At 44.9% G+C, this 15,704-nt stretch overlaps 1 protein-coding gene and 1 long non-coding RNA gene across 2 annotated transcripts in view; one reads left to right on the top strand and one right to left on the bottom strand.

Moving 5' to 3' along the window:
* Positions 1–15,704, top strand: part of LOC115094281 — a 30,565-nt gene that overhangs the window by 1,954 nt on the left and 12,907 nt on the right. The window lies entirely within an intron of this gene.
* Positions 5,178–15,704, bottom strand: part of RAB33A (RAB33A, member RAS oncogene family) — a 30,800-nt gene continuing 20,273 nt past the window's right edge. The window contains exon 2 of the mRNA XM_029607181.1: positions 5,178–5,783. Coding sequence (XP_029463041.1) covers positions 5,337–5,783 — 447 coding nt within the window. The 3' untranslated portion in view covers positions 5,178–5,336. The remainder of the gene's footprint in view (positions 5,784–15,704) is intronic.

Genomic DNA, 15,704 nt, shown 5'->3' with positions numbered 1-15,704 from the left:
CATTCAATCTTCAGCTGCTGCTGGCCTCTTCTGATCTTCAGCTGCTGGCAGAATGGGAACCACCATTGGCCCTGCGGCCTCTTCTTCCACAACCCGGGGGATTTATTTTCAAAACTGGCCCACGGGATATCTGTGACTCACTCATGCACTTTCTGTGCAGCATGTGCTTCAACAGCTCTCAAAAGCACACCAAGCTAATCGTTGAAAGAAACACTTGAAGGCTGGCAAAACTGAGACAAAAAAAAAATCTTCAAATAAAATTTCATATTTTTCCTAACAAATTAAGTAGAACACATCCTAGACAAGGATGGCCAAACTGAGCTGCAGACCCCCCTTCCATCCATGTAATCGATTGGGCCCTCCACGTTTGGTTACATCTCTTATATATCCTGATCTGGTGTTAAGCTCTTTTGCCAACCAATCAGCACTTGAACCAGTTGCCAAGTAATGAGACCACCACACTGCCAGCCGGTGACTCAGACACATGCATTTGCTGTGGTGCTGCTTCTCTTGTGCTCAGTGACTGCCCCACCTGCCCCAGCACTGCTGCATCATTATGTAAAAGTTGATGCTTATTGCCAGCCCTTATTTAACCTGTAGCAGCCCTCTCCCTTTCCCATTCTCGCCCCTTCCTGGCACCCTCACTCTCCAGAAGACTCACCATTTCCACAGCCAGCTGCCCCTCAAAACTCAGCCCAGCCACGTCAGACGGAAGTCTCACTAACATTGCTCGTCCTCTCCCTTTCTGGCAGTAGTTTGCTCCACCTCTCAGGGCCTTCCCCCATTCCAGCACATTCTCATTGGTTGTGTGCTACAGTCTTCCCTAGGCTCCGCTCTTCCTACCTACTCTTAGGGAGGTGAGGGCTAGTGGTGATCCATTCTGCCTGCTTTCTCCAGGACTTAAAAAAGAAAATTAAGCTACCACTATAATTAATCACTGCTGCAGCCAAGACTGAGGAGAGCCTGGACCATGACAAAATAGCTCCAAATCAAATTCTGCTCTCCCACAATGTGGAGCTAGAGTATTGGGCAGCCTAGGCAAAGTTTACAGCCTTGCAACCCCCAGCCCCATCTTACATACACACGCAAACAATTAAAAATTATGCATTTGTAATAAAATTTAACATGAAAAAAATGACAAAGTACAATCTTCTGAAGTAAAAATATCACAACATATATACTAAAGTAGCATGCATTGCTGTGGTGCCAACCAGAAAGCCCTGCATAAAATTAAAAAAGACACTTGGATCTCATATGGTATAAGGCCTATTTTAATGCTCAGTGAGTGTGGGCTTAGCCTTCAGAAAGCCATGAGTTAAATAAATTACAATTACAATATAGTAAACCTCCCATACAAAAACCGCATTAACTGCCTACACTCAAACAATAGCAACCCTACTTATGAAAAGGCAACACTGCAAGCCCTAAAATATCATTACACTTTCTATTAAGAAAACAGAACAAGCCAAGCTGCTATAGTTCCCTACACAGTAACCCCATAATAGAATACTTCACCTCTGTCTGAAACAGGCAGAACACAGACACAGAATAAAAAGATCATAAAGGATAAACAGAAATGTGCAGACAAAAACTGCACTGGAAACAGCAATAAGCTAGACACCATATACAAAAAACAGAAACATTACTATTCCTCATAAAACATCAAAAAATAAAATGTAATAGTAAAACCATACTTTAAAAAATAACAAATATTTAAAAGCAACTGATGAATAGAATATCCCATAAATAAAAACTCAAATTAAAAAAAAAAAAATGTTTTGGAATTTTGTTTGGTAGACACATCAAATAATACCCCAAAATTAAAATTAGTAAGGATAAAAACATATCCCATGTTCTCCATATCTGGGAATGTTTGATTTCCAGTCCTCCTAAGATTGTTGTGGATTAGCAGGAGAAAGAAGATGTACAAGCTTTCACCTTCCTCACACACATACATAAACAAGCTCCCTCTGTCTCTCTCTCACACACAAACAGGTTTCTTCTCATTCCCACTCTCTCTCAGACATACAAGCAGGCTCCTTCTCACTTTCTCACATACAGTACATACAAGCAAGCTTCTCTCGCTCTCTCACACACAGGGTTGCATAAGCAGGCTCCTTATCTTTCTCTCTCCCTGACTCACACAGGTTCCTTCTTGCTTTCACACACACAAGCAAGCTACTTCTCTCTCACACACACATACACAAACAAGCAGGTTCCTTCTCGCGCACACATCAAGCATGCTTCCACTCATTCTCACACACACATACACAAACACACACAACACACACACACAGGTTCCTTCTCACACACAAACACACACACACACACACAAAAGCAGGTTTCTTCTCACTCTTACACACACACACATACCCACACACACATACAAGCAGTTTCCTTCTCTCTCACACACACACAGCCTCATTTTTTATTCAGCCACCGCCAGCCTCTCTGTTTATTCTTTGGCGCCGCTGACCTGGGCTCCAACGGCGGCAAGTAGCCTCTCATTTTCTTTTTTGGCTGCTTCTGACTTGGGCTCCAACAGCGGCCAGCAGCCCACAGCTTCTCATTTCCTTTTTTGGCTACCACCGGCTTGGGCTCCAATAGCAGCCAACAGCTCACAGCTTCTCATTTTCTTTTTTGGCCATCACCGGTTTGGGCTCTGACTGTGGCCCACAGCTTGCAGCTTCTCATTAGGTTCCGCTGCCGGCTTGGGCTCCAACTGCAGCCCACAGCCCGCAGCTTCTCATTTTCTTTTGATTTTAGCTCCCTCTTGAAAGCAAGGTGAGGCAGCCTCCAGATGTTTAGGGGGCATTTTTTGCCATTCCAAAATTTTGCCACCTGAGGTGGCTGCCCCACCCTGCCTCATTATAGAGCCGCCCTGTCAGGTACAGTACTTTGCATGTTCGAAAAGTAATAATGAGCCTTACAAATTTTAATGATGTAGATATTTCCTTCTATACCTCCAGGATAAGCTACTCTTAAATCCCTCATTATTAATATCTGATGCAACTAGTCAGGCTCCAGATGAGGCTAATTGTAAACTCAGAATAGCACATAAGAAATTCACCAGACCCTCCTGAATAGCTATTCCCCTACAGCCTCCTTACCAGCATCCAAATGAGTGATTTAGCCCCTCAGACAGCTATCAAATCATCACAGTACATATAATATAAAATCTTTCTCTTCCAGGTACATCTAGTGCCTCATCTCACTACAGAATCAGTCTCAGCCAGGTAACTTACCTTACTAAATAATCTTTTATACAAGAAAGTATACTGACATTGCTCTACAGAACCTCTCATTCCATAAAGGACTGTGTCACCTCATGTAGGTTTCTGTCACTAAAACAAGTCTTAAGTCTCTCCATGCTAAAAGAAAAGAAATCTCTCACCTAGGTATGCATCTCATCATTTCCCTAGAGATTCTTTTCTCTCTCTAGACACTAGTCACCTCTTCAGAATATAGAATTTCTTTCATATATATCCTATCATCTCACTAAAGAATCACTCTTATACAAGAAAGCATGGCATCATTACGGAGCCAACCATTAAGGAAGAAATCGCATTGCCTCGCTAAAGGATTTTTCACATTGGAAATGGCATCAAACCATCACGCTAAACAATGACTTCTAGTATTCAGATGTACGTGTCCTTATTTCACTTTAGATTAATTTCTTTCCAGATATCAATTGCCTTATGACAAGAGGCGGGTGGCACCTTATAGACTAACCAATTTATTGAGGCCTGAGCTTCCGAGGACAGTTTGTCACCTGCTTCAGGTGCTTGCTTTGGGTTGAGATTGTCTTTTGTTTGTCTCTGCACAGAGCTGCACATGTTTCGATCCGCTTGAGTGAAGATTTCGCTCTTGGGTTATTAGTGAACACACTGACAGGGACGGCAGCAAATTCATTTAAGAAAAATAGCAGGGCAAGATTCTTTTGCTTTCAAAAAGTACAAAAGCCAACCATAGCATGAAAAACAATGCTTTATTCAAAAAAAAAAAAGAGCCTTGAACATGACTCACTGGGAAAACTTTAGTTTTTGGTTACCTGTAAGCATTAAGTAGAAATTGGTTTGCCAACAAAGTCCGTATCATAAGAGACTAATTAAGGCAGTGCTGGCTCTTGCCCATTGCATCTACCGTATGGATTTCTAGTTCCAATTTCTCTAAGAGAAGCAGGCCTAAGAGCCCATAGAGGGAGTTAGCTAAGGTTGGCTCAGGTGGTCTCATATGACATGGATCTTGTCGATAACGTGAGGCTGGTTTAAGCAGAAGAGATCATCGAATACTGTGTTACAGCTTTAGCAGTATCCTGCTCCTCCTCTCCACCACTATCCTTGCAGTCTCCAAGGGACTGGATTTGTTAATCCAGAGGAAAGTAAAATACAGTCAGTTCTATGACCCAGTCTGGGAGTACCTGCCTAAATCCCTTCCATACCCCTGTAAAAAGTGAATGCACTTTCTCCCTCAAAATACATTTTGTGTTATCCTAACTTGCTGTTGCTAGTCATGTTTGCTTAAAGGTCTAACACACTGCTTGATAGTCCCTTGTAGTGGAAATGGTTTCCATAGCTGCAGCACTCTAAAATCATATCACTTAACTCTAGTTCAAATAAAAAAAGAAGTCGCTATTGTGAGTGAGTATTATCAGTTTAGTACAAGGGTAGGCAATGTCGGTCCAGGAGTGCCACAACCAAGCCTGGTTTTCAGGATATCCACAATGAATATGTATGAGGTATATTTGCATGCACTGCCTTGTGTGCAAATATTTCATGCATATTCATTGTGGATGTCCTGAAACCAGACCATGTTTATGGCACTTCAGGACCGGAGCTGCCTTCCCCTGATTTAGCAGAATATCTGACCTGTAGCCCCATCTATATTCCAGTCACAAGTGTTTCCACTATATGGTTGTACAAATTAATATAGACAAGAGCTCATGAACTTCTCTTCCTACTGCCTCTCTTCAAATCTCTCCTAGGCCTCATGGTACACACCTCATGGAGGTTTATGATTTTAGCCACCTGATTCCACCTGATCTGGGGCTCAGAGGAATTTCACAGTCCCGGTTATAATGTTTTTACCTCTTTAGCTATCAACCAACAAGGCCTTTCTTGAGAATTTGGAAGAAAAATAAGTACAGTTCTCAAAGACTGGTAAAACGTGCTTCTGAGTTGAAGAGTTAGGGGGAAAAAAAGAATCTTCTATACAAACTTTATTTTGGTAATAGTTATTCATATTGAAACAAGCAGATATCAGTAAATGTTATACAAACACAGAAAAAAAGCAACATCAACAATGCTTCTTTTTTATTATTTATCTCAGAATTTGTTTCAGCAAGGACAAGTGTTTTTACTATTTGAGGCCTGTGACAGTTGCAGCTTGCCCTGCTGCTTCTCCATATCCCTGTAGAGCAAGGATTTCTGTGCCTTCAACTTACAGGCCAAGCACATAAAAATAGATTCCACATTCTGGCTCTCCTTAGGGTCCTTTGCAGACGTCTCAAACAGAAGCATGTTATGTGCATCGGCAAATTTCAGTGCCATGCTGGAGGGCACTTGGATATGGTTCCTTAAGTCACACTTGTTTCCAACAAGCACCTTGGGTACCAATGGGGAAACAGAGTGTCCGTTGCATTCCTGAATCCATGTCTTCAAGTTCTGGAAGGAAGCCATCTTGGTGACATCATACACAAAGACAACGGCGTGTACATTGCGATAGTAGTGTTCCACCATGCTCTTCCTGAAGCGCTCCTGCCCCGCTGTGTCCCAGACTTGTACCTGAAAAAAAATGAAAATGCTGGTAAGCGACTTCATACAGTTCACCCATGAACACGTTTAGGAGTATCCTGAGCAACTGAAAAGGAAACCAGTGGATAAAAAAAAGGGAAACCTTCCAACAAGAAAAATGTAAAGCCACTGAAACAAGAATATCATTTTGAGAAATTTAGCACAAGGACTCCTTCCAATTGCCATGCTTGAGGTTCAGAAGTATTTATTTATTTATTTATTTATTTATAGTTTTTATATACCGGGAGTTCCTGTATACAATACATATCACTCCGGTTCACAATTAACAGAAGAACTACTGCCGGGGGGCAGTTTACATGGAACAAATCTTGGAACAAGTAAGAACAGTTGATCTAAATAAATAGGAAAAAACAAAACTAAGCTCACTTTAAGTAAATAAATAGGCAATAGATAGTCTTGATTAAATAAGGCAGAAAAACCGTACATTAAAACCGTACATTAAAACCAAAGGACCGGGTTGTTAAATCTTCTAGTTCTTAGCTCTCAGGGAATGCTTGCAGGAAGAGCCAAGTCTTGAGTTGTTTGAGGCACGCTGAAGCTAAACAGGCACGGTGAAGGGTTTTCTTTTTGCTTTTCCCTGGATTACCATGATAGGACCGATTTTTACAGTCAAACTTAAATTTAGTGATCTTTCAGTTTAAACATCTGTCAGGATAGACATATCAGCACACATGGGTTGGCATTGGAAGTGTGCAATATCCACATATTTACCGACAGTTTTATTAGGTGACTGTCTTAATGTAGTGTTTCCCAGCAAGTGTGCCTTCAAACTAGATGATGACACGTGTCACGGAAGTCACCACTGCCCAATGCTCAATTCCAGGCCAGCATCTGGACATCGCTGTCAGCACCTCACAGGAACAAGAGGTACCAGTAGTGACTCAAACCATGTAGGAGCCCCTTTCTGAGAACATGTGCAATCATGAGTGGAATGGAATGGGTTAATAAAGGACGGGTATTTACACTTTCAAATAATATTAAATCATGAAACTAACAACCAGCAGATTCAAAACAAATTGTGAAAATATTTTTTCACTCAGCACTCTATCAAGCTGTGGAACCTGTTGTCAGAGGACATGATTAAGGTGACTAGAGGGCTTAAAAAAGGTTTGAATAAGTTCCTGGAGGAAAAGTCCATAACACATTATTAGCCAGGTAGACTAAAGATAGCTATTGCTATCCCTGGGAGCAGGGGTGGTTCTATAACAAGGCAGGGTGAGGCAGCCGCTTCAGGTGGCAGAGTTTTGAGGTGGCAAAAAATGCCCCTCTTAGAAAGCCACTGTGACGTCCGCCTCACCCTGCCTGCCCCTGCCACACCTGCCAACCTAGGCCGGCGGCGGCAGCAGAAAAGAGGAGGGTCGCTGCTGCGGGCTGCTGCCGCCAGAGGCCAGGCTGGTGGCGCCTGGAGGAGGGATTCCGCCACCGCCCGTGAAGGAAGAACGCCACCGGAAGCCAGACCGGCAGTGTGGAGGGAGGATGCTGACGCCATCGGAGGGAGGCCAGGCTGGTGCACCGGTGGCAGCTGAAGGGAAGAGTGGGGGGGGGGGGGGGGGCAGAGAGTGGGGGGGGCATCATCTCATCCTTCACCTCAGGCGGCAGATTGCCTTGAGCCGCCCCTGCGTGAGAGTGAGTAGCAGGAATTAGAACTACTTTATGGGATTTGCCAAGTACTTTCAACCTGGATTGACCACTGTTGAAGACAGATGCTGGGCTTGATGGACCTTGGCCTGACCCAGTATGTCAATTTTTATGTTCTTATGTTCATGTACACCTCTTCTTTCCAGTTACAGCATGAACTCCAGAGTGTAGTAATTAATGGGCAGCATGAATAGGTGTGCCTTGATTTGTGTAACATACAGCACCTCCTCATCTTTTCCTTTGAGTCCGTTGAGTCATAAGAACATAAGAAAATGCCATACTGGGTCAGACCAAGGGTCCATCAAGCCCAGCATCCTGTTTCCAACAGTGGCCAATCCAGGCCATAAGAACCTGGCAAGTACCCAAAAACTAAGTCTATTCCATGTAACCATTGCTAATGGCAGTGGCTATTCTCTAAGTGAACTTAATAGCAGGTAATGGACTTCTCCTCCAAGAACTTATCCAATCCTTTTTTAAACACAGCTATACTAACTGCACGAACCACATTCTCTGGCAACAAATTCCAGAGTTTAATTGTGCGTTGAGTAAAAAAGAACTTTCTCCGATTAGTTTTAAATGTGCCCCATGCTAACTTCATGGAGTGCCCCCTAGTCTTTCTACTATCCGAAAGAGTAAATAACCGATTCACATCTACCCGTTCTAGACCTCTCATGATTTTAAACACCTCTATCATATCCCCCCTCAGTCGTCTCTTCTCCAAGCTGAAAAGTCCTAACCTCTTTAGTCTTTCCTCATAGGGGAGTTGTTCCATTCCCTTTATCATTTTGGTAGCCCTTCTCTGTACCTTCTCCATCGCAATTATATCTTTTTTGAGATGCGGCGACCAGAATTGTACACAGTATTCAAGGTGCGGTCTCACCATGGAGCGATACAGAGGCATTATGACATTTTCCGTTTTATTCTCTGTCTTTCCCCAGGCAGTATAAACATGGAGAGGTCTCGTATGGCCAAAGGAAGTGCTAGGGAAGCATCAAAGCTCCACCAGTTTCTGAGTGATAGGGAGAATGTACACTGAGCACTGGATATAGCTTGTGCTGAGTGTTGGGAGCAGCACGGTGTAGGAGATCTGACAGTCACATGCAGCAGTCAAGTTAACTGAGCCAACTGCCTGCGTCACACTGACTTCTTCCTTCGTCTGCATTTGTATATAGAGGGAGCTGATCCATGTGATGGGTTTGTGTGTGTCTCTGTTCCCTTTCTTCTTTTGTTCTAAAATTTGAAAGAGACTTGTGGGGCCTTGAGTACTTCCCTAACTCTTCTTGTGACCATGAATCCTCTGAATATTCACACTGCCTGCTCCATGAAAGTTGACGCACCACAGAACCTTTTTTGTTAATTTAGGTGTGCCTTGGGCTTGAAAAGGTTGGGAAACACTGTTTTAATGTCTACCTTAAGGAACTATGAGAGACACCGTCCTAAATTTCCCATTAAGCAAAGCAGAACTAAAGTCCCTGAATATGTTCTGCTATGTATTTACAATAAAAAAAACAAAATTAAAAAAAAGACTTGCCCAAAATTGTAGATGATTTGTGTTGCAAATTAAGGAGCAGATTTTAAAAAAGTACGCGCGCGTGTACTTTTGCTCGCGCACCCAGCGCAAACAAGAATATGCCGGATTTTAAAAGATATGCGCATAGACGCGCATATCTTTTAAAATCCGGGGTCGGTGCGCGCAAGGCTGCACAAAATCGGCAGCCTGCGAGCACCGAGCGGCGCTGCCTGCCTCTGTTCCCTCCGTTCCGGCCTTGGAGGGAACTTTCCTTCTGCCTCCTCCCACCTTAACCTCCCTTCCCCTACCTAACCCACCCCCCAGCACTATCTAACCCCCCCTCTACCTTTATTATAAAAGTTACACCTGCCCGAGGCAGACGTAACTCGCGATTCCCCGGCCCGGGAGCAGTTTCGGAGGCCTCGGCCACGCCCCCCAAACGCCCCCAGGCCAAAACCCCGCCCACGGCCCCACCCCCGATGATGCACCGCCATGACACGCCCCCGACATGCCCCTGATACTCCCCCCCCCCCCAGGAAAGCCCCGGGGCTTGCGCGCGCCGCCGAGCCAATGCAACATAGGCTTGGCGTGCGCAGGGGTGGAAGGAGTAGCTTTTCGGGGGTACGCATGTACCCCTTTGAAAATCTGCCCCTAAGGTTCCACTAGGCCTTACCGGTGGCGTAGCCACGGGTGGGCCTGGGTGGGCAGGTGCCCACCCAACTTAGACCCAGGCCCACCCAACTGGCACCGGAACTGCAAGGCTGTCGCGGGATCCCATCCCCGCGACAGCGAACAAGAGAACCCACGCCTCGCGCGCCATCACGGCACACATGGGGAAGCGCTGCTGCGGCCGTATGGCCAACTGGTCTTCCTCTTGAGGGGGGAGCGGAAGCGCCGCGGGCAGCTTCCGCTTCCTCCCCCCAAAGCAGGAAGATCAGCTGCCTCTCCTGCTGCCACCCGTTCTGCTATCTTCGGACCAAACAGCCTGCCGAACTTTCTGTTTGGGGGAGCGGAAGCGCCGCGCACAGCTTCCGCTTTCTCCCCCAAAGCAGGAAGATCAGCTGCCTCTCCTGCTGCCACCGGCCTCCTGCTATCTTCGGGCGTCGGGCCGTATGGTCCGCCGATCTTCCTGCTTGGGGGGGGAGGGAGGAAGCGGACGTTGTGCGCTGCGCTTCCGCTCCCCCCCCCCCCCCCGACAGGAAGTTCGGACGCCCGAAGATAGCAGGAGTCCGGTGGCAGCAGGAGAGGCAGCTGATCTTCCTGCTCTGGGGGAGAAAGCGGAAGCTGTGCACGTGCTTGAATGTGTATGTGTGGATGAGAATGGGAGTGTGTGTGGGTGAAAACTGGAGCCTGGGTGTGTATGTGGGTGAGAATGGAAGCTTGAATATGTGGGTGAATGGGAGCTCGAATGTGTGTATGTGTGGTTGAGAATGGGAGCCTGGGTTTGTGGGTGGGTGAGAATGGGAGCTTGAATGTGTATATATGGGTGAGAATGAGAGCCTGGGTTTGTGTGGGTGGGTGAGAATGGAAGCTTGAATATGTGGATAAGAATGGGTGCTTGAATGTGTGTATGTGTGGGTGAGAATAGTACCTTAAATGTGTATATGTATGGATGAGAATGGGAGCTTGAATACGTGTGGGTGAGACTGGGAGCATGGGTTTGTGGGTGAGAATGGGAGTCTGGGTTTATGTGTGTGGGTGAGAATGGGTGCCTGGATGTGCGTCTGTGTGTGCATAAGAATATAAGCCTGGGGAGGGGTGAGAAAGTGAGAACTTGAATGTGAGCTTGGGGGGGGGGTGGGGAGAGCATATGAGAGTGAGAGCTTGAGTGTGTGAGAGGGAGTCTGTGAGAGAAAGCGTGTATGTGTGTGTGTGTGTGGAAGGGAAGAAGACAGTAATAGAAGAAAGACACTGAAAAGGAATTAGGAAATGAGCTATAAGGGAAAAAATGGGAAAAAGAGACCAGGACCAACTGATTAGAAAAATACAAAGATCAGACAACAAAGGTAAAAATATATATCTATATTTTGAGATGTTAGCAATTTAAATATAAGCAACACAACCGCTCTCTCAAAATTTATGAACAGGTAGGAGCCGTGTATAAAATCGTAATAATAAGAAGGCTACAGTACCACAAATCACCGTGAATTATGTTTGTATCATTAAGTAAACCTCATACTTAGGCGTAGATGTGAATGCTATGCTGCATAATTTGGCATTATTTATCAAGTAAAAAACCAACTAGTAGACCTGCATGCCTACAGCCCACCCATGTTAACCTTGTGCCCACCCAAAAAATCAATTCTGGCTACGCCACTGGGCCTTACCTGCTAATTGTCTTTCCTAGAGTCCTGACAGATCAGTCTATGCAAGTGGGGAATATCCCCCTTACCAGCAGATGGAAGCAGAGGGCAAACTGTTTTGTACTGAAGTCCCTCCCTATATAGGTTGGTAGCAGCAAGGAAGGCATCAGTAGTCTCTTGCCCAAGCTGAAGAGTAAAGGCTTCCCTGGAACTCAAAAGGAAAATATTACTCTGACATCATTTTAGTATCAATGAAAAGGAAAAACCACAAAAAAAAGGGATTGAACATCACCTCTGCTCTTTTCTCCCTGGGCTATGTTTCCCTCCTGGAAATAGAATATGTATTCTATTAAAAATGAAAAAAATGCATTTTTTAACCCCTCACTCTCTTCTTGAGGTGGCTCTGGACTGATCTGTCAGGACGCAAGGAAAGATAATTAGCAGGTAAGGGCTAATTGAACCTTCCTCATCATCCTGCAGACCAGTTCAGACAAGTGGGATGTACCTAAATAGTACTTATCTCAGGTGGGAGTAACCTAGAGCTGCTTCCTGGACCTTATGACAAAGGCTGAGTCCCTCCATTCTTGGAGGTCCAGCTTATAATGCTTAGTAAAGAGGTGCAATGACATCCATGTAGCTGCCCTGCTAATTTCTGCTGGGGCTACCACTCTATGCTCTGAAATGGACTCTCAAGCCCGCCGGTATCAGTTTCCCCTTTAGTATGTACGCCACCTCAATTGCTCCCTTAATCCAGCTTACAATTTAAGCTTTTGAGGCTGTTTTGCCTTTGCATGGATCTGCAAACAGTACAAAAAGTCTGTCTGACCTTCTAAATTTGTTTGTAACCTATAGGTATTGTCACGGTCTGGCAAGCTGGAATCAGGGAGAACCCCTGCAGGACAAGATTGGAGCGGGTCTTCTGTCTAACCAGCCCCCTCCACTACAGGTTGAGCCTTTGGGTTCTGGGGGTCAGTAGGACTTTCCTCCTGGCAAACCTCATGGTGCTTCAGATACTGACTAGATGCTAGAGACAAGGCTCTGGCAGGGAGCTGGATATAGGTGGTGGCTGGAAGCTGGAACCAAGGACAAGAGTAAGACCTGAGAAAAAGACAAGGGACTGAACTGGACTGGGCAGAGCAAGGACCGGAGAAAGATTTGACTGAACAAGGATAAGACTGGACAAGGGCAGGACTGAACAAGGTCAAGACTAGACAGGCAACAGGAAACAAGAAAGCCCAATAGGGCACGAGACTGGGCAAGGTAACTGTAATATGCTCAGAGACCACGAGGTAAAATGGAAAATCCCAAGAGAGCACAGAGCATGGCAGGGAGGCCTGAGAAACCACAGAGCAAGGTCAGAAGGCCTGGAAGGGCCCATAGCAAGGCAAGAGGCCAATAGAAACCACAAGGCAAGGTAGAATAGCAAGAAGGACGTGGCCAGGTCAAGAAGCCAGGGTGACTCAATGAAGCGGCACCAATGGACTGGACATGCTGGGTTAAGTAGGCCTGGGGCTAAGGTATCAGGTAATCAGTGAAGTGGTGACATGCGCAGCTGGGAGCAGGGCTCGCTGAGAACACCTGGTGGAGGGGAGGCTGCACAGCAGATGAAACCATGGCATGGGGAGGCTACATAGCAGGCAAAACCATGACAGTGTCTCAACAGAATCCACTTACATGCAGGAATCTAAGCTCTCTCTTGCTGTCCAAGCATTCCTGCTTTCTGAAGCTGGGCTAAGATCACTTTGTTCATATAAAAGACTGACACCACCTTTGACAAAAAGGATGGGATTGGTCTGATTATGATCTTTTTTTTTTTATTTAAAAACTTTTCTATACCGTCGCTAAGTTATATACCATCGCAACGGTTTACAATTAGGCACATAGACTAAGGTAAGTAAATGTAGGATATCTTACATTCTAACAGGTGCCAATAAAGTTCGGTTACAATTTCATAAATAAAATCAGTATTTGAGTAATGTTGGTCAAGTCCAGGTATATTATTGAGTTACTATTGCTTTGAAATATTACTTCTTAAATGTAGGATTGAGTAAATTCATTCTCATCTGCATTACCCTGTACTTTCATTCTCTACCCTCCACACTCTTTAGTGAAGGCTTTTTTAAAGAGCCATGTTTTTAAATTTTTCTTAAAAGTTTTGAGATTATTCTGTAATCTGAGTTCGGGGGGCATCGTGTTCCATAGTATGGGCCCAGCCAATGATAAAGCCCTTTCTCTCACTTGGGTTAATTTTGCTGACTTTACTGAAGGGATTGTTAGTAGTGCTTTGTTTGCTGAGCGGAGGTTTCTTTGTGGAACGTGTACTCGTAAGGCTGTGTTTAGCCAGTCTGCTTCTTTATCATATATTAGTTTGTGTATGGTGCATAAGGCTTTGTATTTTATCCTGTATTCGATGGGTAACCAATGTAAGTCTGCTAGAGTTTGGGTTATATGGTCCCTCCTCTTTTTTCCCATTAGTATTCTGGCTGCAGTATTTTGAAGTATCTGGAGTGGTCTTATCGATGTGCTTGGGAGTCCTAGTAAGAGTGCGTTGCAGTAGTCAGTGCTAGAAAAGATAAGTGTTTGCAATACTGTTCTGAAGTGGGCAGGTGTGAGTAATGGTTTCAATCTTCTGAGGACCATAAGTTTTGCGTAGCCTTCTCTTACTTTTATAGATATGTGTTGCTTCAGGTTGATTTCTGGGTCCATTATTACTCCCAGATTCCTTACTTTTTCGGCTAGCTCAATTTTTTTGTTATTTCTTAGGGTTATCGGTGTTTGAATGATTTTAGTATGTTTTCTCTCAAGGTGAAGGAATTCAGTTTTGTCAATGTTGATAACCAGTTCCATCTGGTTTAGTAGTTGTTTAATTATGTCTAGGTACATGTTAGCTAGACTTAATGTTTTTTCAATTGTGTCGTCTATTGGTAGAATTAATTGAATGTCGTCTGCGTAAATGTAATGTATTATCCCTAGGCCTGCCAGCAGATGACATAAGGGTAGCATATATATGTTAAAGAGGGTAGCAGACAGCGCTGAACCCTGAGGTACTCCTGTTTCAAGTTTAAATTTTTCTGATAATGTGTTTTTTTATCTGGACTTGAAAGAACCTGTTGTTTAGGTAGGATCTGAACCAGTTTATTGTTTTGTCACATAATCCAATTTCTTCAAGTCTTTTTAGTAGTATTTTGTGGTTTACTGTATCAAAGGCTGCAGATAAGTCGAGCATTATAAGGATATAATGTTTACTGTTATCAAAACCTCTTAGTATGTTGTCTGTTAGTGAGAGAAGTAATGTCTCAGTGCTGTAGTGTTTTCGGAAGCCGTGTTGTGAAGGGTACAGTATGTTATTATTGTCTAGGTGTTCAGCTAGCTGTTTCTGTACTGTTTTCTCTTATCTTATCTTATCTTATGCCTAGAAAAAGAAAGATAAGGATCCCTGCAGGAAAGCGCCTGTAACTATGAGATCCTTCTAACCAAGCAAGCGCTACCAACAGAACCATCTTTAAAGTTAAGTCCTTTATAGAGGATGTTGTAAGGGGTTCAAATGGTGCCTTTGGTAATGTTTTCAGGACCAGATTCAAGTCCCATGGTGAGATTATCGGCCGTCTCGGTGGACAGATGCAGTTTGCCCCTTTGAAGAAGCAAATTCTATCTGTGTGTGATGCCAAGGTGTTGTGTCCGTCAGTGTCCGATGCCCTCTCTCCGCCCTCCTTACCTCTCTGGCGCCTCCCTCTCCGTCCGCGGGAAGATTGGCTGCTGTGGCGTTCTCCTGCCACTTGTTCTCGGGCATTCCCAGACCAGCTCCACGCTGCAACTGCCATGGTTCCTGGAGGCCTAGGGGCATGCGCGTGCGCGGCGCGGCCCTGATTGAAGTACCGGCATTGGCGTGAACCTCAGGGACGTCCCCCAAAGATGACCACCCACGACGGATATTTAAGGTCTCAGAATTTGCTAACATATCGAGTTAGCAAGGGTTTCGCTACCTAAGCTACTCTGCCTCCTCGGACTTACCAGAAGTACCCGCTCCTCGGGGGCCTCGCTCTCTCCTTGTTTTTTCAGGTGACAGTCTGGAACCGGTACTCGCTCCTCGAGTGCCCTGATCCCAGACTTGCTTCGTATACTCCTCTGCCTGGAAGTCTTCATACCAACTATATCAGCTACATCAGTGAGTTATTTATTTATTTGAAATCTTTTATATACCGACATTCGTTTAGTAACATCAAATCGGTTTGAGTTACCATCATTCTGTCTGAGCTTTCCCTGGAACCAGGTACTCGCTCCTCGAGGACCTATACTTTCCAGCTCTTGGGCTTCATTGGGACATTGTGTGAGTGCTACCATCTGCATACCCTGCCTACTCACTATATCTCAGTCTCTCTTCAGCTCAGCCTCCAGGGATCGCTGTTCCAGTATCTGAGGGACTACAGCCCAGCCGGGCAC

This window comes from Rhinatrema bivittatum, chromosome 6, assembly GCF_901001135.1.
Source record: "Rhinatrema bivittatum chromosome 6, aRhiBiv1.1, whole genome shotgun sequence".
In the NCBI taxonomy this organism is placed as follows: Eukaryota; Metazoa; Chordata; class Amphibia; order Gymnophiona; family Rhinatrematidae; genus Rhinatrema; species Rhinatrema bivittatum.
This window is presented reverse-complemented; position numbering and strand designations above follow the sequence as displayed.